Raw genomic sequence first — 19,013 nt, 5'->3', positions numbered from 1 at the left:
TATAAGAGGAGGGAGGTTGGTTGTTATGAGATGTCAACTTGCATGGGATGGGGGTTAGCGAATAATACATGATGCATTTTCTTTCCAATGATACTGGGTCTCTTTTGTGTTGTGTTACTGTAGAAATGCCATACTGCAAGAATTTTGTAGCATGTAGAAGGGGTTATGCGGTAGCTTATGATCGAAAGGCAGGCTCTGATAGTTGTGCTTAGACATATGAAAATTCAAATGATACATGCTCCAGCCAGCCAACCAAGTTCCAGTCCCAGTTCCGGCCCCCGGTCATAGTCCAAGAAAACGAAAATAAAAAGACACCAACGCCATTCGCTTTATGATTGTACGATATTGCAACATGATGCCCCCTACGCCAGCCAGACGTTGCTTCCGACTCTCAATCCCCCTGTTCTCATCCACGTTGCCCGTTTGGTTTGTTTACTATGAATACAATATTGAAAGGAGCCAAAGCCATGAAGAAAAAAAAAATGAAAAAAGCGTATGTTGTACGTGAGGAACGTGCGAGCGGTCCTGCCAAGTCAATCTTGTTAATGACTTGCATGCTTATCTTTCTTCTACTGGTGATATGTTTTGCATCACCTTTCCATAACCTGCGCTTCCTAGCCATTGGGTATCTTGCCTTCCTCCTCTTGTCCCCCTTTTTCCTTTAGTATCCATGGTTTTTAGTAGCCCTGTTCCTTGATCTTCTGATAGCTTTCCCCGTTTTGAATTCCTTCTTCTCGACGTCGATTAGTATCCGGCGAGGAATCCCGTTTGGCTGGGACATTGTCATCCAGCTTGAGTTTCAATACAGCCCTTCCAATCGGCCATGCTGCGGATGGCCCCATGGATTGGCATGCCATTGACCTCCCCGGCCCCCTGCTAATGTTCTCTCGGGAGAACTTCTTCAGTCCGTCTTCCAGTGCGCGCCACCATCACCATCACCACCGAGGTACAACTCGATGGCATAAAGTCCCATGGTGGCCGTCAAGTTGATCCACCGCCAAGTACTGCCACCAGCATCGCCGGCCCGGAGAGTCCAGCCGAGCTCGTCGCCATCGGCAATAGTAAAGTGCTGCAGGAGCAAACTGGTGTATACCGCAATCAGAATAGAAGGCGAAAACCAGCTGAGGAAACCAAGAACACGGTTGGCGCCATCGCTTTCGTCGAGCGTGGGCTCTTCCATAATAGCCTGAGCACCCAACTCTCTAACAGCCGGAATAATTCTCGTAGCGCAATAGAAAACGATGGTGCGATATGTCAGCGAGATGATGACGCTAGGGGTGATGGTTTGGAATGCCGCGTAAAGAAACTGGAATGATAAACCAAAAGCCGACGGAAGGCTGCTGAGCATGTGGATCAGAGTGGTGTAGGAGGCCATGAGGATGGGCGGCAGAGGCGGAAAATCCGGCTGCGCAGCAGCGGCAGCTTCCGCTGCGGCGGCAGCCTCGGGCGAGGGCTGATAATCGGTGAAAATCTGATAGACACAGAGAACCGTGTACGCAAAAAGAAGGGAAGACTCGATCGGATTCCCTCGGCCGCTGGCAATGCCAAAACCGCAGAGGAAGAAGGCTGAGGTCATGGCAACGCCGATGAGCGTGGCATCGAAGTTGCCGATTTGTGGGAAGCACATGACACGCCATAAGAAGTAAATGGCCATGGAGCTGATGGCACCTGATATTATCAGGAGCGTGATCTGAGGGGTTAATGTCAGCATGAGCACAGAACAGCGTGGGAGTGAGGAAAATACGTGCCACCCAGGTGTCACTTCTTCCCCGGTTGACCAGCCATCTCGCAATCTGACCAGCAGCCTGGATCACCAACAAGCTGCAGAAGCCCTCGAGAAGTTGGAAAACAGGGCTCGAATAACTCAAGGTATTGTCCCAAGAGCCTAACGCAACGTTTTCCACAAAACCTTCAGACCCCCAAAACCACTCTCTCCAGCTCTTGTGGTGCCCTGTAACGTGGGCAAACGTACGTGACACCCAGTTGGCACTATCGGCATCGACCGAGAAACGGTTGAGAGCCCAAATCAACAATGCGGGTATAACAATCCATTGTGATAACCCAACTAGACTCTTGAAGAACCAGCGTATCCGAGACTTCTCCGGCGTTATAAGCTTGCTGGTACTGTAGAAAATGTAGAAAAGGAAAAGTGATAGCGAATAAGCCAGGCCAGCATCACGGCCCCCGACATCGAAAGCGATTGGTATCGAGAGGACGATGCTGAACAGGAAAATGGCACTCGAGCAGGCGTTGATGAGCCACCACATGTTTGCGGCGGGCGAGTGTTCTTCCCCCGCAGTGCCCCTCCCCACTAGGAGTGCACTTTAAAAGGAATATAGGTGCTTGGTGGCTCAAAAGGCGTCGTGCGCCGTGCAAGGTAGCGGGGCTACCAGCGAGGGCGAGAGAGGACGTCGATGGTGGTCTCGGGGAGCTTGCCAAGCGAGTGTTTGTTTCTAGATGCGTATTCGAGACAGATCGATCGATCGAATATCGTGAGCTTGTCGCGGGACGAGTGTCGATCTAACGGCGGAATGGCAGGCTCGAAAATGGTACGCAGGAGGAGGGGGAGGGGGAGGAGGGGGGGAAAGGCAGATGGGGAGTTATGTGGTTCGAGGCGTGTGGTGGTGCTAGGCACCTGCTGGAGGAGGAGGGATGGGTCCGTTATTGTGGTGTCCTGCTGTAAAGGCTCTAGATTCACGACCCATCTGGGGTTTCTTTTGGGCGTCTGGCAAATCAGACGATGGCGATGGGGTTTTATCCGGCACGAGAAAAATAGCGGCTAGGATTTGGCGACGAGATGGATCTTATCGAGCTTTTTTTTTCCCCTTCCCTGTCCACGGTGGTCCCAGATCCAGGCGCTGTCTTGGCTCTCTCACTTGCCTTGGCCCTTCTCCACCGGCCCGTTATCTTCACGTGTCCCGATGTGGCTGCAGGCCCAGTGAGCTTGAACACGGGCTGGGTGCGATCTGATTGCGTGATTCGTTACCGGGGGATGAACGGTTGGTCCGATAGGGCATGCAAAGAGCGGAAAACCCGAGCTTTTGGGAGTCTTATAGAGGCGTGTTTAAATGCCTGGTTTTATGTACATGGAGAAGAGCTTCCGTCATCCACGGAGGATTTACGCAAGGTACCGTGCCTATGCAGCTAGCCCCTAGACGGCTTTTCATTTACTGCATATCCACCATCCCAGCAATGTCGTCAGTAGTTCCATGTGACAGCGAATCTGCCAAGTGCATTTCCGCCGAACTTCAGCTGGCACTGGCCGGAAGAGCTTCACCGCCATGCCACAACGCAGAAACAACTGCATGTCTGAGCTGGTGATACCCAATGGCATGCTTTTTCGCTTCAGTCTCTTGACTTGCAGCATTACTGGGGGGCGAATATGCTGAGCGAGGTGAGGCTACTTGGAAGATCCTGACTTTACGTTCCCGGCATCTCTTCCTATTGATCATGGATATCTGTAGTAGTTCGAAACTATGCTCGATGCTAAAGCATTCCCTCAGTCGAAGATACCAAGAGCGCCTCTGGACAGAATTGGCCAGTCACAGCATAGTCCAGGTTTCGATATTTCAGTTGACAGATAGGTCTTCTCTTGCCAAACCACAATGATCAGCATATTCTTGAGAGTAATGTAGTAGTCAAAACCAAAGTATAATCGTCCATACATGTCTGTAGCAAGCAGAATTCTATATAGAAGTCTTCAACGGTCCCGTGAAGCCGGAAATCAGGGGCTAAACCGTTCATGCGGCCCGAGCGCTGTCCCGGGCTGTCAGTGACGCGGGGACCCCATTGGCTCAGTGTGTTTGAGGCTGAGGCTGGCAGCAACACAAGGCTAGAGACCCCTGTAATTGCCGTCGCCATCAACTTCAAACACTAAACTGACAGCCAGCCGCCTTGCCCCTTGTTCTTTTTCTCGACAAGTCCACCACTCGAACCACCAGCGATGAATCCATAATTCTCGGTGCCCCGATTGTACCGACAACTGATGGATGCAACGCCGTTATCCAGATCCCCTCCGCCATCACCCTCCCCGATCCTTCCAGTTGCGCGTTCCGCGACCAGACAGTTTCCCCCTATTCTCGAAGCACCATCCCACGATTGCGAATCCTCGACAGAAAACATGGGAAGCGCTCGCCGGTGGGCGAGAAAGATTGAGCGCACATGTTGCACTTGCGCCACGTATTTTCCCTTGGCATTCGTGTACGGGATAACAACTTGGGCCGTCTATGTGTTGTGGGATCTCTGCTCTGTGCCATCGAGGGTGGAATGGCTGGGTATGTTGCTTGCTACCTCGATGTCACCCAACCACACTGACGAGTCTCGCCTTATCGATAGGAACCACTTATAAACTTGTTGGCTTTGCCCTCTACGCCATGCTCAACTGGTGCTACACCACTGCCGTATTTACACCACCGGGAAGCACGACGAACGATCATGGCTACAGCACGCTACCGACCCACGCCGCCCCTTCGGCCACATCATACACCGTCAAGTCCAATGGCGAGCTCCGTTTCTGCAAGAAATGCCAGGCTCGGAAGCCCGACCGCGCCCATCATTGCTCCACCTGCCGCCGGTGTGTCCTCAAGATGGACCATCACTGCCCCTGGCTAGCAACCTGCATCGGTCTCCGAAACCACAAGGCCTTCCTCCTTTTTCTCATTTATACCACAATGTTCTCTCTATACGCCTTCCTTGGCTCCGCCAGCTGGGTCTGGGAAGAGATCTTCGCCAACACTACTTACGTCGAGAATCTCATGCCAGTTAACTACATCTGCCTTGCCATCGTTGCCGGTATCATCGGCATTGTAGTCGGGGCATTCACAGGGTGGCATATCTATCTCGCTACCAGAGGCCAAACAACCATCGAGTGCTTGGAGAAAACTAGATATTTGACCCCTCTCAGGGAATCCATGCACAGGACCTACATCAACCAACACACTCCCGGTCAAGGCGTCCAGCTCCCTTCTTACGGTCAACAACTCCTCGATATTCATCAAAACGCAATTCCGGGTGTCACTCGGCCTGAAGAAGGCGAGGAACTTCGTCAAGAACCCTCGCATCCCTCCGTCAACCCCGAGTTGCAAGCTGGCTCGAGGAGATTTACACCCTCTGAAATGGAGCAGTACCGGGCCCGCAAGCGCTATGAAGAATTCATGGACGAGCAGGATGCAACCAAACTTCCCAATGCTTTCGACCTCGGCGCCAAGAGGAACCTGCTTCATTTGTTCGGCCCTGCCCCGCTATTATGGCCGATTCCAATCTGCAACACGACTGGCGATGGCTGGAGCTGGGAGCCCAGTCCCGAGTGGCTTGAGGCGAGAGACAGGATCGCAAGAGAGCGGGAACAGCAACGGGAAAGAGAGCGGGTGGCAGGCTGGGGAGCTGATTCGGATTACCCTGAGCCTGATCCTCAACCGCCCATGGTGAGAGTTGATGGCGGAGCAGGGAGACATTATTTACAGCCTTCCAGACCGGCCAGCAGAGTTCCGTCACCTTTGCCTTCTCCTGGTCACAGAAAGGCGCAAAGCAAAGCCGACAGGATACTGGGCCGCGACCCCAGCCTCTATGTGGACGATCCCGTCAGCCCCGGGCTTGGAGCTGGGCAGCAGGATGTTAATCTGAGGAGGTTAAGTCCCGCCGGGCGGACGGTGGAGGATGAGCTGGAGGAGATTGATAACGAGATTGATGAAGAGGAGCAGACTGAACAGGTGAAACAGGAGGAGATTAGGGCGAGGAAGGAGAGGATAGCGATGAATGTGGTGACTAATGGGCGATGGGGTGCCGGGGCGAGGAGTCCGTTGCTGATTAGCAGTCCCAGACTAGGACAGGGAGGAAGTGGGACGAGTTCACCGAGGCGGGGGGGGATGGGCAGTGGTGCGAGTACGCCGAGGAGGGAGTATGATAGGGAGGATGATGATGATGGGGTTGATTGAGCGGGCGATACTTTTTGGGACCTTTTTTTCTTGAACATTCTAGTATGTGCTTTTGGAGAGCGTTTTTTTGCGACTTGCAGCTAGCTGTGTTTGGCCACGGTTGTTTTCGTCGAGCGGTTTAGTTTTGCATACTTTTTTCTTTTTCTTTATTGTAGGGTACGTGGGGGCGGCAAGGTGTGTCTGGTACATATGGCAACAGGAGACTGGAAAAGGGAGCTGGGAAGGGCAGGCATTTGTGTAAATATAATACTCTTACAACCATGGTCTATATATTAGGTCAACCGTGCTCCTTCCATCAAGCGCCTACGCACTCATCTGGTAACTGGAAAGGTCAGATGGCTCAGCAGGTAAGACGTAAGCGCACCTGAATCAGGCAACGAACAATGCCCGGTGTGAAAACACTGCTCCGTGGACACCTGAGTTCGATTCCTCAGTGAGGCTTTGTCTTTCGAGATGCCTTCAAGGAATATTGACCCCTCCACACCTCGACTATCCCCCTGCGAAGTAAACCTACCGAGGGTTTCGTAGCCGGCTCACTTTTAAGAGTTGGCCGGTGAGCTTTTGGCTCTTTCTTCCCCATCCCATTTGTTGAGCTTTTACTTCGAGATTTGGTGATTTCTCCTGTCCGTTGTTTTGATTCATTCATATTGAGCTGCCTGCCGGCTATGTGGCAACCTTGATGGCCAGGGTGGTCCGTGTTCCACACTTCCAATTGCAGCCAGCTTGCAGAAGCTCTTTTGTGACGCGACATTATTTCGAGGGTTGGGTCGCATTCCCATTCACTTCTCCCGCAACTCCACCAAACACTTTTGTTTGCGCAGATGAAGGGTTATGACACGGTAGCAGCATTTCTTTCACATTTATTCTTACCGCCTGGATTGCTCTCTGGCATTGCTACCACCACCTAACCATGTCCGGCTTTCTGTCTTTGATAGCCTGGAGCTTCCTCCCCAACGTAGGCCCCCCCCGCTTCACACACCCTTCACTTGCAAGACCTGTATTGCTGGGTGATGCCACTTGTACTCTACAAGTGTCATCACCAATCGACCCGGGTAGTCCTTTTTCTGTGTTTTGCGGGTAGAAATGGATATGTTGCTCTCCTAGCTAACGCACTCTCGTAGCTGGTAACAGGCTGGACGCAAACAATCCTCTACAGCATCCTCATCCGCGCCGGCGACCCCCACCCCACGCCGGGAACCCCCCGATGGGCCGAACACCGTCGCAAAATCCACATTGCCGTCGTCACGGTTTATTTGTTGTATACCATCTACGAAGCCGATCATGACATACAATCCACCCCCTCATTTTACTCCTCCCTTGGAGTCCCCCTGACAGCCACAGAGAAGGAGATCAAATCCCGCTTCCGGAGACTGGCGGCGCACTTCCATCCAGACAAGATCAAAGACAGCAAGATCGCTGCCGACGATGCGAATACCTATTTTGTGCACCTGCAGCTGGCGCAGGATACGTTGACGAACGGGGCCAAGAGGTTTGCTTACGATCGGTTTGGGCCGGAGGCGGTGACGGGGTGGCAGCATTGCAGCAGCGTGGCGGATTATGTGTACAGGGGCTTCAAGGGGATCGTGCCGTACTACACGCTGGCGGCGCTGTCGATGTACGGGTTTGGGTTGCTGGGGTATCTGGACTGGGGAAAGTTTGAGAGGTGGTTGGTGCTGGCGCTGCTGTTTTTGTTTGAGAGCCATGCCGTCACGAGACCGTACCCGCCGGTTTTGCTGACAAAGTTTATTAACCCTTTTGTTACTTGGTTTCCTGGCCGGCAGCCGTATTTACAGTTTCAGGCGATTACGCTGGCCAAGAAGTTGGCGTTGACGCTGTATCTGGCCTTTTCGCAGATTGGTCCGTTGCTGACGGCTGATACGACGAGTGGGAACATTGTCGTGGGAAGGGGTGGGAGGGGGACGGGGAATGAGGAGCAGGAGTTGAGGAAGGGGCTTGAGAGGTTGGAGGGGACGGTCAGGAGGTTGGATACGGATGCGACGAATTTGTTGCAGTTGGAGCTGGCGCCGTTTGCGGGGGATGAGAAGGGGATGGGGGAGGTGTGGAGGCGGGTGAGGGAGTGGTTGGTGCATAATACTATTAGGAGTGATCCGATGGTGAGGGATGCTATGGGACGGAGTTTGGCGAGGAGGAGGACGGGGGCGCCGGTTGGGGCCAGGGGGACGAGGTAGAGGGGGTAAGGTGAGAAGGGGAATGGAGTCTTGGGTTTAGGTTTGGGTTTGGGTTTAGATGAGTTTTAATGAGAGCGTTGATTTTTTTATGAACTATTTGGGGGCGGAAGAGGGTTTGATGTTTGTTGAGTGTGTGTGGTCTAAGAGCTCTATTCGAGCCAGCTATCACCCCTCAAGACATCCTCCCAGGTTTGGTCATCTCCCCGGACGAACTCTTTGCTGTCAACAACGTCCTTGGCGCCAAAGTTGCCGTAGAGGTGGGGGCAGCCGTTGGTGCCGGGGACTTCGTCCCATTTTACGCTTTCTTGGGGGAAGTTGGAGAGGCGGAGTTTGAGGATGTGGAAGGACTTGAATGAGGTGAAGAAGAGGGAGGAGGTGATGGGGACCTTGGGGTTGTGTTAGCACAGCAGAAAGATTATGTCATGTTGAGGGGAAGGGGGTATGTACGTCAAATGGATATGAGTGACACAGGTAAGAGGTGGTGGTAAGGTGAGGAGGCGAGGAGCTAGGACAAAACGGGCACTAGATAAACACTGACCTGCCGTGCGGTGCTCAGGTGCACGAACCCGTCTTGCCGGTCGAGATCCGAGAGCGGATAAAAATCGGGGATCGGGGAGGGCGGGGCGGAGGGGATGATCTTGTAGACGTAGGTTGGGAGAGGGGAGGGGGGGGGTTCGCCGCTCATGTTGCTGCGTTGGGGGGTTTGTTACTGTTGTAGGGCTGAATGGATGTTGAGAATGAGGGTCTGAATTGTTCGGTTGTGTTTGAGTGAGACTAAAAGTGAGGTGGTGAAGTGAGGTTGAGGGGTGATGAGATAAGCAGATGCTGGTGGTAAGCTGCGAGAATGGTGACAGGTGAGCTGGGTCCACTTTATTACACGTGGGAGAGGTTCATGAAGTCTGGACTTCTCTTCAAAAGTACCTTAGCCATAAAGTTTGAGTTACAAGATTTCAAAATGGTCCTGAAGGGAAGGTATCTTTAGAAGTGTGGCTCATTTGGTCTTGTGATGGTCGAACGCAACCCTATGCCTCAAAGCCAAAGCTGCAATTCATCATCGACCAAGCATAGAACCAAAGAAGGTAGTATAACCTCACCACAATCCTGCCTATTTTCATGCGTCCCCCAACCCTGCAACGGTGATCTTCCCACCTTGCATATGTACGTGTTGTCCACACGATCAACTCAGGGGGTTCCCTTTGCCCCGGAAAATCCCTTCCGTCTTCGTTTCTGAAGATTCACAACAGCCTATATGCCCGTCGAATTCTCGCCCAGAAGACCTATCTTCTTCGACAGCGAGCAAAAGAGTCACACGCCGAAGATAAAACCCGGCGTTAAGAACTTTTTACATCCGTGCTTTCGTCACCTTGAACTTGCGTTGCGCGAGCGCGGTAAACTGTTGCTGCCCCTGGCGGGAAAATGAAGCCCCCTCCGAATCGGCGAATTGAAGTGCGGTCCGGTCCGGTGCTAGCAACACCACACCACCAAAGAGATGTCATCAAGTAACAACGCAAATTCAACTCAGACAGGGCCACTCTGTGTTGAATGCCATAATCTTTCCCAATCGGGAATTTCTCACCATACAATTTGACAGATATTCTGCTGTCAAAAACCAAAACCCACCTACTCCACCGATTGATATCGGAAGGCCTTTATCACGACATCACCACTGACTGCTATTAGTCAATGGCACAGAAACGAAAAGAACTGCCGAGCCGTCACCTTTTCCTGTAGCAGTGATAATCCAAATAAAAGGTGAAAGATACAAAAGATGCCGTGAAATCACCGAGCCTGCTATAAGCCAAGCTCCTCAAGGACAAAAAAGAATCACACACCTACAAGATCTATCCAGTAATGATTGATCATTGATATCGAAAAAAGAATAAGAATAAGAGATAAATCCCCTTCGTTTCCTTGCCGTAATCCAAATCCCGCCCCTGCCTCCATAACAGCGCAGCGCGATAAATAACCCCACCTTCGTCGACAAGCGGGGTCAAAGGGGGAACACGGCCGACGTCAATTAACCATTCGGAAATCAGGCAAACAAAAGGAGGCTCATAGCTCCCAATTTTAACTTTTCTTGTCCGGACCTTCTCTCTCTCACTTCATCTTCATAACTGGAGACAAAAAGTCGAGGATATCAAGAGACACACACAAGTCAACATGTCCGATACAGCTGGCAAGGTAAATGACATCACTTTATAACCCCGCATCATCATCATCATCATTATCATCAACAACCTAGTCCCTTGCTTCATATCGACAACGCTCAACCATGAAGGCTTCAACTCATAGCCCCGGTTGTTGTTGTCGTCGTTGTTGTTGTTGTTCCCAAGAGAGCACACCGCTGACAATGCCACCCCCGCCACCAGACCATCACCTGCAAGGCGGCCATCGCCTGGGGCCCCGGCCAGGAGCTCTCCTACGAGGACGTTGAAGTCGCACCGCCCAAGGCCCACGAGGTCAGAATCAAGATCGCCTACACCGGTGTCTGCCACACAGGTTTGTTGTTCCCTTCCTTCTTCCTCATCAGGGTTGGTCGCTAAAACGCCCCCTTAGACGCCTACACCCTCTCAGGCAAAGACCCCGAGGGCGCCTTCCCCGTCATCCTCGGTCACGAGGGCGCCGGCATCGTCGAGTCCGTCGGCGAGGGCGTCACCAACGTCAAGCCGGGCGACCACGTCGTGGCCCTCTACACACCCGAGTGCAAAGAGTGCAAGTTTTGCAAGTCGGGCAAGACCAACCTCTGCGGTAAAATCCGTGCCACCCAAGGGAAAGGTGTCATGCCTGATGGGACCTCCCGGTTCAGGGCACGGGGGCAGGATATCCTTCACTTTATGGGGACGTCGACTTTCTCGCAGTACACCGTCGTGGCTGACATCTCTGTTGTCGCGGTGCAGCAGGATGCGCCGATGGATAGGACGTGCCTGTTGGGGTGCGGGATCACGACGGGTTACGGTGCGGCGAGGATCACGGCGAATGTGGAGGAGGGGAGCTCGGTTGCCATCTTTGGGGCGGGGTGTGTGGGCTTGAGCGTGATTCAGGGCGCGGTGGCGAACAAGGCGGGGAAGATTATTGTTGTGGACGTGAACCCGAGCAAGGAGGAGTGGTCGAGGAAGTTTGGGGCGACGGATTTTGTGAACCCGACCAAGCTGCCCGAGGGGCAGAGCGTGGTGGACAAACTGATTGAGATTACGGATGGGGGGTGCGACTACACGTTTGACTGCACTGGGAATGTGAATGTGATGAGGGCGGCGTTGGAGGCGTGTCATAAGGGGTGGGGGCAGAGTATCATTATTGGGGTTGCGGCGGCGGGGCAGGAGATTGCTACTAGACGTGAGTTTTTGAGTTTTTTTTTTTCCTGTCTTCTACTTCCCATGACCGTGGGACTGGGTCAAGATGTCAGATGGCTAACATGTGGTTTTTCAAAACTATAGCGTTCCAGCTTGTCACTGGTCGTGTGTGGAGGGGTAGCGCCTTTGGCGGTGTCAAGGGCCGGTCCCAACTTCCTGGGCTGGTGCAGGATTATCTTGATGGCAAGCTCAAGGTGGATGAGTTTATTACCCACCGCAAGAAGCTGGGCGAGATCAATGAGGCATTTGAGGTTATGAAGCAGGGTGATTGCATTCGTGCTGTTGTCACAATGGACGAGTAAGAGAGATGGTTCGCGTTGGCTTGTACTCGTACTTTTTGGGCAAAATAAGAAAGAAAAAAAGATGATTAAACAACTTGGGATCTTTGTGTTTGTGAGTGAGAAGAGGTTATTAAGTTGTTGTTGTAAGTGGGAACGTGGTGCCGTGAGTGAACTATTGTTTAGTAGCGCTGAGGTGTAAGTGGAAACTTGATGCTTGGAGAGAAAGTTTTGGTTTAACATGAAGTTGTTGCTGTGTATGTATTCTGGTTGAGCATAACCCCTAGAGACCTGTAATCAACAACGCAAATCATTACGAACTCTCGACTTTAGCAAATAGTTCGTCTTGAGAGCCAACGGAACAATACCACCACCACCAACGTTGTGTCTTGGTGTGGTGCGTGATACGAAGGAAGTATGCAACAACACGACTTGGGGTTTGTCGGATTTGGTACTTTTTTTTTCCTTTTTTGGGGGGAGGGGGGGGTGTGTGCTGCTCAACAAAACACGGACCCCTTATTTGTTTTATCACGGAGGAGCTTCCGCTCGCCTCATGGCTGACTGACTGACTCGGTTTGGCAGTTACCGGTCCGGCTAAGTAGTGTAACGTTCCCGAAGGGGGGGCCGCCCCTCATAAAGTTGGGTGAGAGGGAAAGCCCGAAGAGACTTTGGCGTATTGATGGCTTGCAGCTAGGTAGGTAGCTTCGTATTTAAGTGCTGTAAGACGATCAAGAAATCTTGGTTATGGGGCAAATCAATCTAGGCCCTTTGTGTAAGCTTTTGAGAAGATGATATCTGATATGGATGGTAGGTATACAACGGTCTAGACCCAACCCGTGAGGTTTGATGAAATATGAGCAGTGAAATATCCCCTACATCAAGACAGAAACACCCGGGATGCTGTTGTGTTCTCAACCGTCGTCGTCGTGGTGGACGAGGCAGAAAAAAGAAAAGAAAAAGGTGAGACCTGCATGTGAGTTGTTCACAGATTCGTCTACCCGCTGTCGAGTCGTTGCGATCGGGTGTAGATTATCCGAAGGGACGACTCCAAAAAAGGCCGTTGGGTTAATGCTGGTTACAACAAAAAACTAAAATGATTGGCCTTGCATCCTGCACGCCGGAGTTCGACCCGACCTGTTAGATCCTTGGAGAGGGAAGGGGCCACAATCCAGAATGGGATATAGTGTGCGTGAGACGGACGACTGTGTGAGACCGGTGATCTTTTGCAAGGAAAAAAAGATAGGTTGAGAGCTTGGGGACATCAAAAGAGCTGACAGGCATATCTGATCATATGTTATGCTTTGGGGTGTTGCAACCGAAGCCCATAATCTAGGCTCTGTCGTGGTGCGAGGTCATTCGCTGGGGTTGTGTGATGGGCCCTAGAACTAGATTATTGGTGTTGGAGTCACCATGGGAGCATCGAAAATTCGCTGATCCAAAGGAGGCAAAGGAACGGCAGGCAAAAATCTCGAAATGGGGTTGACGCTGTGGTCGGGTCTAATATGGGGTTGAGTGGGTGAGTGGTTGGCGGTGAGGTTTTGTTCCCGCGAGAGCAGGACTCCGGGCGGGATGTGTGACCAGGCCGGTTTCCGCAGTGGCCTTCTACCAACCCAAAAGATGTACAACATCAACAACAAGAGGACATGTGTGACCTTGGGTGTGTGGTTGATGGCTGCAGCTGCTACTGCAGTGCTGCGTGGTCTAGCCCGGCGCGCCGTGAGACATTGGAGATTCATTCCGCTGCCCAACCCGGGATCATGGCGATAGCCGGGTGCTGGGGGCAGGATGCAAGATGCAAGCAGGGAGGCGATATGCCATGACATGAGGCCTCAGATATTGGACATTTAGATACTTGTTTGTTGTTGTTGCTGCTTGGTTCCGCGGGATGCAACGCCGTGCTCACTCGGAAAGATAAGGAGACGAAGATGATGGTCCCAACCTGTCAGCCGAGGGAGGGAAGATCTGGCAATTCCCGGTGGCCGATGGACATAGCCATTTGGCGCGTGGACGGACCTTCTTTATCGAGAGACGAGAGAGAGACGTCTTGGGGAAGAGGCTGTCTTTGTGAGATGCGCTGGCTTGGGCCTAGCTCGGGTACGTTCCACTGCATCACAAGGAACCTTGAGGGTCCCACAGGTACCCGATACCTCTCGCCGGGCCGGGACAAGTCTCGAGGCTACCGTCTTCTCTCGGGCTTATCAACAGCTCAGCACGCTTAGACAAACACCTAGGCGCTCTAGAGGCAACATTCGCTAGGAAAATCCCGTCTGCGACAGGTGGTGATGGACATGAACCAAGTGACTAATTACTTGTTGCTTTGCCATCACCGACTCCGACTGTGCTCCTTGCGATCAAACTCCGGAGAACAGGTGGGTGGATCTCTTGGATTACAAACGGCGGACCCGACCACGCAAGCACCGCCCTGCCTTCCATAATCCATTGGGTGGGACCGGCCTCGCCTCCCCTGCCGTCATCGACGGCCAAGTCACTTGTACCTCGCTGCTCACTCGCTGCCCGCTGCCCACTGCCCGCCCGCCTGCCTCACCATTCACCACGGTCCGTCCTTGGTCCTTGGTCCTCGGCCTGGTCAAGTCGAACGGTTTCCAACTATTTCCAATTGCGCTTGTCTGCTAGTTTAGCCACCATTCCCCTGCCCTGGTTCGCGAACTTTCACCACGTGAGATCTGTGTGTTGTTCAACAAGTCTGACAGGCCATCTCTCTCTCTTGTTATAAACCAGCCACCCCCTTCCCTCTTTCCGCCTCCGAGCCGTTTTCCTCTCCTCGATTCTTCTTTTTTCATTATTCGACACTGGCATCATTCACACTCGACCAATAATCAACACCGCCCAACATGCCCAAGAAGGTCAGATGCTCGCTCACCGACTGCAAGGCTGTCGCCCAACGCATTTCCGGCGACTGCGCTTTCTGCGGCGGACACTATTGCAGCAACCACCGTCTGCTAGAAGACCACAAGTGCCAGGGCCTGGAGGACGTAAGTTTCGACCCATCTCAGTGGTGGCTCGTGGGGTTATCGGACGTGCTCTCGGAACAAGAAGACATGTTCGCTAACACTACTTCTCCCCCAATCAGTGCAAAAAGGAAGCCTTCGAGCAAAACGCGATGCAGCTCAACAAAGAAAGAACCCAAGTCATCAGGGGTGTATAAACGCTCTCGCTGTTCTTCCCGACGACACCGACGATCGGCCATCCCTGTTCGTCCAATGCCGCCGATGATGCAGTCGTGACTCGGCTCGCTTCTTTTCGCCTCCTTTACGACCTTGTTATCTATCGAGCAAGCATGCGCCCATCGTCCATCACACATAGCGAAGCCGTCCGGTCCTTTTTTCCGGTAGTAGGGAAAAAGTGATCCATATTAGCTTGGTCTGTTTTTTTTTGGTTTTTTTTTGCGATGATGATACCTAGGTTCATCTTTGCGAATACCCAAGACTCGACGTGGCTTGCACCAAGCATATCGTCCCAACGCCACACACAGTATATATCTTACAACCTCTGATTCACATCGCCCCCATTTCAGATGGGGGCAAGAGGGCGGCTCTTCGGCAAAAACGAAACCACTCCTCGAGCATAATTTTTTTTCTGACTTTTCCGGAATTTGGCAAGGCGTCACGGCGCAAGACAGGAGGGGGATAAATGGGTTTGTTTGGCAGCCGCGCCGAGAGGTGGCGTGCAGCTGAGAATCATGGCTATGGATGGATGGACATTTACAATTACACCTTTTTTTGTTGGCTCGTTTGGAAGACGAGGTGATCAAACAAACAAATAAAATAAAAATTCACAAACAAAACAAACTAGATGCTCAATAGTGTTGGTGGCTTTTTCGCCATGGGTGACGAAATTGGAGGGTTGCTAATGACGACAAGTTGACGACAGAGCACGATGTCGTCTTTCCGAATAGCTCCGATATCGTATCTGCAAAAACATGACTCTCTTTTTTTCCTGGAATGACCACGCAAGCAAGCAAGCGTCAGCCTAGATAGGTAGTTGGGTGACCCACCGGCCCACGCATGTAGGGTATGCGGAACTAAAAGCTGGGGTATCGTATCATGGAGGTCACAATGGCGATTGGGCTGGTGGGTCGGGGGGGTCGGGGGGGGGGGTTATCCACTGGGGTGAGGATGTCGTGGACCCTAGATGAATGTCATATTTGGATTTTGACAACAAACAAGATCCAGATTTTAGTAGTTTGTTGTTGTTATTGCTTGGTGATGACTACGTGTGCAGGCCTCTGTTGTGGTTACTGATGGAGAAGTGTTTGGTCTATGATTCATAACAAGCTTCTCGGGCTTCGAGGACTATATCAATTTAAGGATATCCTGCTGTAAACTGGACCAGGGGTACTGTTATAAACTTTGAGAATACCGAGTAATATGATCACATTCCTGCCCGCTTTGTTGTCTCTTTATGATATCAAACTTGTCGATTAGAACAACTTTTTGGTGTATCATCTTCCCAGTGACTAATCAAACCCTGATTAGGGGTTGACGACAGCTTCGCCTGCGCGCGCAGGCACGAGAGCGGCGGCCAAGGCTCGCAACAGAATACTCGGAATTCCCCCCGTTCACTGATCTGCTCACCGATCCCAAGGGAAGATCAGAGTGGCATCGGACACCATGTAGCTCTTGCGCCCACGATGACGACCGTTCGAAAGCCGGCCGACCGCCCGCTTTGTCAGAGGTCAGGTCCCGTTTATGGCAGCAGTCTCGAATGCATTTTCCATCAAACCCCAGCGTTGTCATTTTCTTCCAGCTTTCCCAACCAACCGCAAACAGCATGAAATTTCAGCCCCATGATCCCAACATGGTAGCTATCAAAAAGGGACATCCCAAGCTGCTTAGCTGGCATAAGACGTTGCCACCACTTCAATCGATGGTCAAATCGCGGAGACGCTCGAGCATCTGTTATGGTTAGCGGGAGGTCAGGTCTCGCTGGCTGCCCGGGATCCACGCACAGCAAGCCGAAGCATGGCGTTCGCAGACGGTAAACACTTTTTGCGAGTATCTGTTTGCACACGAGATTGGTGACAATAAACACCGCTTGTTGGTGGGTCCGGGACAAGACAACGACAGTAACAGCAACTCAGAGTTGTTTATCTGCCGGGTCAGATTCGGTGAAGAGAGATAGGGGGAGGAAGCTAGGTGGGGGATACCGGGTGTAAGCCATATCAGGACTACTCTGCAAGATCGATAGATACGTTCATTACCGTTTTGAATAATCACTAGCATGTGGAATCTATTTTCTAAAAGCGAAACTGTGTGATATGGTAGTATCAGTGACATTGATTTACAGTATCCCATTCTTGAATGCCGAGGGTAGTAGGTTTGTGTTTGGTATTTCGTGATATACACCCAACTGCTTAAAATCACGACTACCCCCAGTATATCACAAACTCGCAAACAACAAATCAATAAATCTCATCTTCCTCATCCTCAAAATCCCCCTCCCCACCCTCACACCCCAGCTCAAACGCATCCGTGACCCCATCCTCAACATAAACCCCCTCGAACTCCCCAACCATCTGCACCCCCAAATACTCCTCCTCATACCTCAACACCTCATCCTCCCCACCAAACTCATCCCAAACAGAGTCATCAAGCACATCACCCCCCATAAAACCATCCTGCTCAAACCGCCAGTCATCCTCCTCCCCGGCAAGCACGTCCCACAACCCGTCATCCTCAGCACTCAGAGGCCGCTCGCCATGTCCGTCCAAGAACGGAAATCTGGGCAAGTCTCCCCCAATCCTCACCGAGGTCACCGCGTCCAACTCATGATACCCTGGGAAAGACCCGAGGAAATCGTAACGATCCCTGGCTGCGGCCGCCACGGTCAACCGATGGTCATGGTATGAGAAGGGTAACCCATGAACCTCCTCTTCGCTGGCAGTTAAATTCTCAAAGACGGTACGTTCGTGTTCATCTTCGGCATCGGCAGGGTTAGACTGGGAGCCGGTCGCGTTGGGGAGATCTGGGAAGTTTCCATCATCTTCAATGTGATCGTCGAGGAGGTCGTCTTCTCGGTCTAATCCGTGGTCAGAAGAATACTCCGACTTGATATCCTCCTCGTCAGAGCTAGAGCTGTAGTCAGAAGCAAGAGCATCCGCTCTGAAAGACCGCTCGTTTCCGTAGTCGGAGCTGCAGTCGTATTCTTCCTTGATAGATGGGGCGTTGTTGGTGTTGTTGTTGTTGTTGTTGTTGTTGTTGTTGTTGTTGTTGTTGTTGTTGTTGTTGTTGTTGTTGTTGTTGTTGTTGTTGTTGTTGTTGTTGTTGTTGTTGTTGTTGTTGTTGTTGTTGTTGTTGTTGTTGTTGTTGTTGTTGTTGTTGTTGTTGTTGTTGTTGTTGTTGTTGTTGTTGTTGTTGTTGTTGTTGTTGTCAGACTCTTCCTCCTTTATCTCGTCGTCGTCAGAGTCCTCAGTCTTGATCTCGCGGCCGGATCCCTGCTCCTTAATCTCGTCGTCGTCGTCGGAGTCTTCTAATTTTATCTCGCTGTCGTCCGAGGCATCCATTAGGTCGTCGTAGCCGGAGCCTTCCTCCATTATCTCATCGTCAGAGTCCTCCTCCTTAATCTCCTCATCATCAGAACCATGGTCAGACGCAAGGGCATCAGCTCTAAACACCTCCCCAATCTCAAAATCAGAATCGTAATCGCAGTCTTCCTTGATGGAAACCACATCTTCATCAGAGAGCGGGTCGAAACCATCGTCGAAACCAGAGTCTTCGTCCTTAATTGAATTGATCTCATCATCAAGCGAGTCAAATCCATAGCCCGAGTCAGAGTCCTCATCCTTGACAGAGGGCAACTCTTCTTCAAAGTGAGCGGCAAAGACGTAGCCCGAGTCGGAATCCTCATCCTTGATGACTGGCTTCTGCTCATCGTCATCGAAGCCGGGATCCTCATCTTTGATGACCGGCTTTTGCTCACCCCCATCTTCATCAGAGTCCAAGTCGGGGCTAGAGGCAAACCGAAAGTCATAGTCAGACTCATACTAAGAATCCTCCTCTTTAACATCCGGCTCGCCCTTCACCTCCTCACTTCTCCCAGAAACACGCGCCGGAATCCGAGCCCGTCTTCGAGTAGGTTCCGTCTTCACCTCAACTTTAACCTCGGGCGATGATTCCCGCTCTGGGATATGGGCAGGGATGCGAGCTCGTCGGGAAAACGGTTCAGGCTTAATCTCGGTTTTGACCTCGGCCTCCTCATCGTCACACTCATTCCCAGCAGGAACACGAGCCGGAATGCGGACTC

General features: G+C 51.9%; 7 protein-coding genes across 7 annotated transcripts; 4 read left to right on the top strand and 3 right to left on the bottom strand.

Annotated features, from left to right (window-relative positions):
• Nucleotides 1-95: 95 nt before the first annotated feature.
• Nucleotides 96-2,576, bottom strand: QC762_202220 (uncharacterized protein). Its single transcript, XM_062887113.1, has 2 exons — nt 1,752-2,576; nt 96-1,690 (listed from the first exon to the last, which is right to left on the bottom strand). The coding sequence occupies exons 1-2, from the start codon at nt 2,265-2,267 to the stop codon at nt 902-904; spliced, it is 1,305 nt and encodes a 434-aa protein (XP_062746901.1). The 5' UTR covers nt 2,268-2,576; the 3' UTR covers nt 96-901.
• A 705-nt stretch (nt 2,577-3,281) lies between these two features.
• Nucleotides 3,282-6,227, top strand: PFA3 (palmitoyltransferase for Vac8p). The gene is made up of 3 exons (XM_062887112.1): nt 3,282-3,394; nt 3,468-4,274; nt 4,336-6,227. The coding sequence occupies exons 2-3, from the start codon at nt 3,986-3,988 to the stop codon at nt 5,931-5,933; spliced, it is 1,887 nt and encodes a 628-aa protein (XP_062746900.1). The 5' UTR covers nt 3,282-3,394; nt 3,468-3,985; the 3' UTR covers nt 5,934-6,227.
• A 223-nt stretch (nt 6,228-6,450) lies between these two features.
• QC762_202200 (uncharacterized protein) lies at nt 6,451-9,361 on the top strand. Its single transcript, XM_062887111.1, has 2 exons — nt 6,451-6,888; nt 7,055-9,361. Exons 1-2 carry the CDS (start codon nt 6,844-6,846, stop codon nt 8,120-8,122), a joined length of 1,113 nt encoding a protein of 370 aa, XP_062746898.1. The 5' UTR covers nt 6,451-6,843; the 3' UTR covers nt 8,123-9,361.
• Nucleotides 8,112-9,162, bottom strand: QC762_202198 (uncharacterized protein). Its single transcript, XM_062887110.1, has 3 exons — nt 9,044-9,162; nt 8,661-8,958; nt 8,112-8,508 (listed from the first exon to the last, which is right to left on the bottom strand). Exons 1-3 carry the CDS (start codon nt 9,050-9,052, stop codon nt 8,345-8,347), a joined length of 471 nt encoding a protein of 156 aa, XP_062746899.1. The 5' UTR covers nt 9,053-9,162; the 3' UTR covers nt 8,112-8,344.
• Nucleotides 9,362-9,417: 56 nt separating the features above from the next.
• Nucleotides 9,418-11,848, top strand: FDH1_1 (formate dehydrogenase (NAD+)). The gene is made up of 4 exons (XM_062887109.1): nt 9,418-10,303; nt 10,492-10,621; nt 10,679-11,455; nt 11,557-11,848. The coding sequence occupies exons 1-4, from the start codon at nt 10,283-10,285 to the stop codon at nt 11,772-11,774; spliced, it is 1,146 nt and encodes a 381-aa protein (XP_062746897.1). The 5' UTR covers nt 9,418-10,282; the 3' UTR covers nt 11,775-11,848.
• Nucleotides 11,849-13,808: 1,960 nt separating this feature from the next.
• Nucleotides 13,809-15,568, top strand: QC762_202180 (uncharacterized protein). The gene is made up of 2 exons (XM_062887108.1): nt 13,809-14,743; nt 14,842-15,568. The coding sequence occupies exons 1-2, from the start codon at nt 14,603-14,605 to the stop codon at nt 14,914-14,916; spliced, it is 216 nt and encodes a 71-aa protein (XP_062746896.1). The 5' UTR covers nt 13,809-14,602; the 3' UTR covers nt 14,917-15,568.
• Nucleotides 15,569-17,172: 1,604 nt separating this feature from the next.
• On the bottom strand, nt 17,173-18,273 carry NTH1_2 (alpha,alpha-trehalase nth1; the record flags this gene model as incomplete). The annotated part of the gene is made up of 1 exon (XM_062887107.1): nt 17,173-18,273. One exon carries the CDS (start codon nt 18,271-18,273, stop codon nt 17,173-17,175), a length of 1,101 nt encoding a protein of 366 aa, XP_062746895.1.
• Between the last annotated feature and the right edge of the window lie 740 nt (nt 18,274-19,013).

Source organism: Podospora pseudocomata (genome assembly GCF_035222375.1).
Source record: "Podospora pseudocomata strain CBS 415.72m chromosome 2 map unlocalized CBS415.72m_2, whole genome shotgun sequence".
NCBI classification, from domain to species: domain Eukaryota; kingdom Fungi; phylum Ascomycota; class Sordariomycetes; order Sordariales; family Podosporaceae; genus Podospora; species Podospora pseudocomata.
The sequence above is the reverse complement of the archived record's forward strand: the minus strand, read 5'-3'. Positions and strand labels throughout refer to the sequence as shown.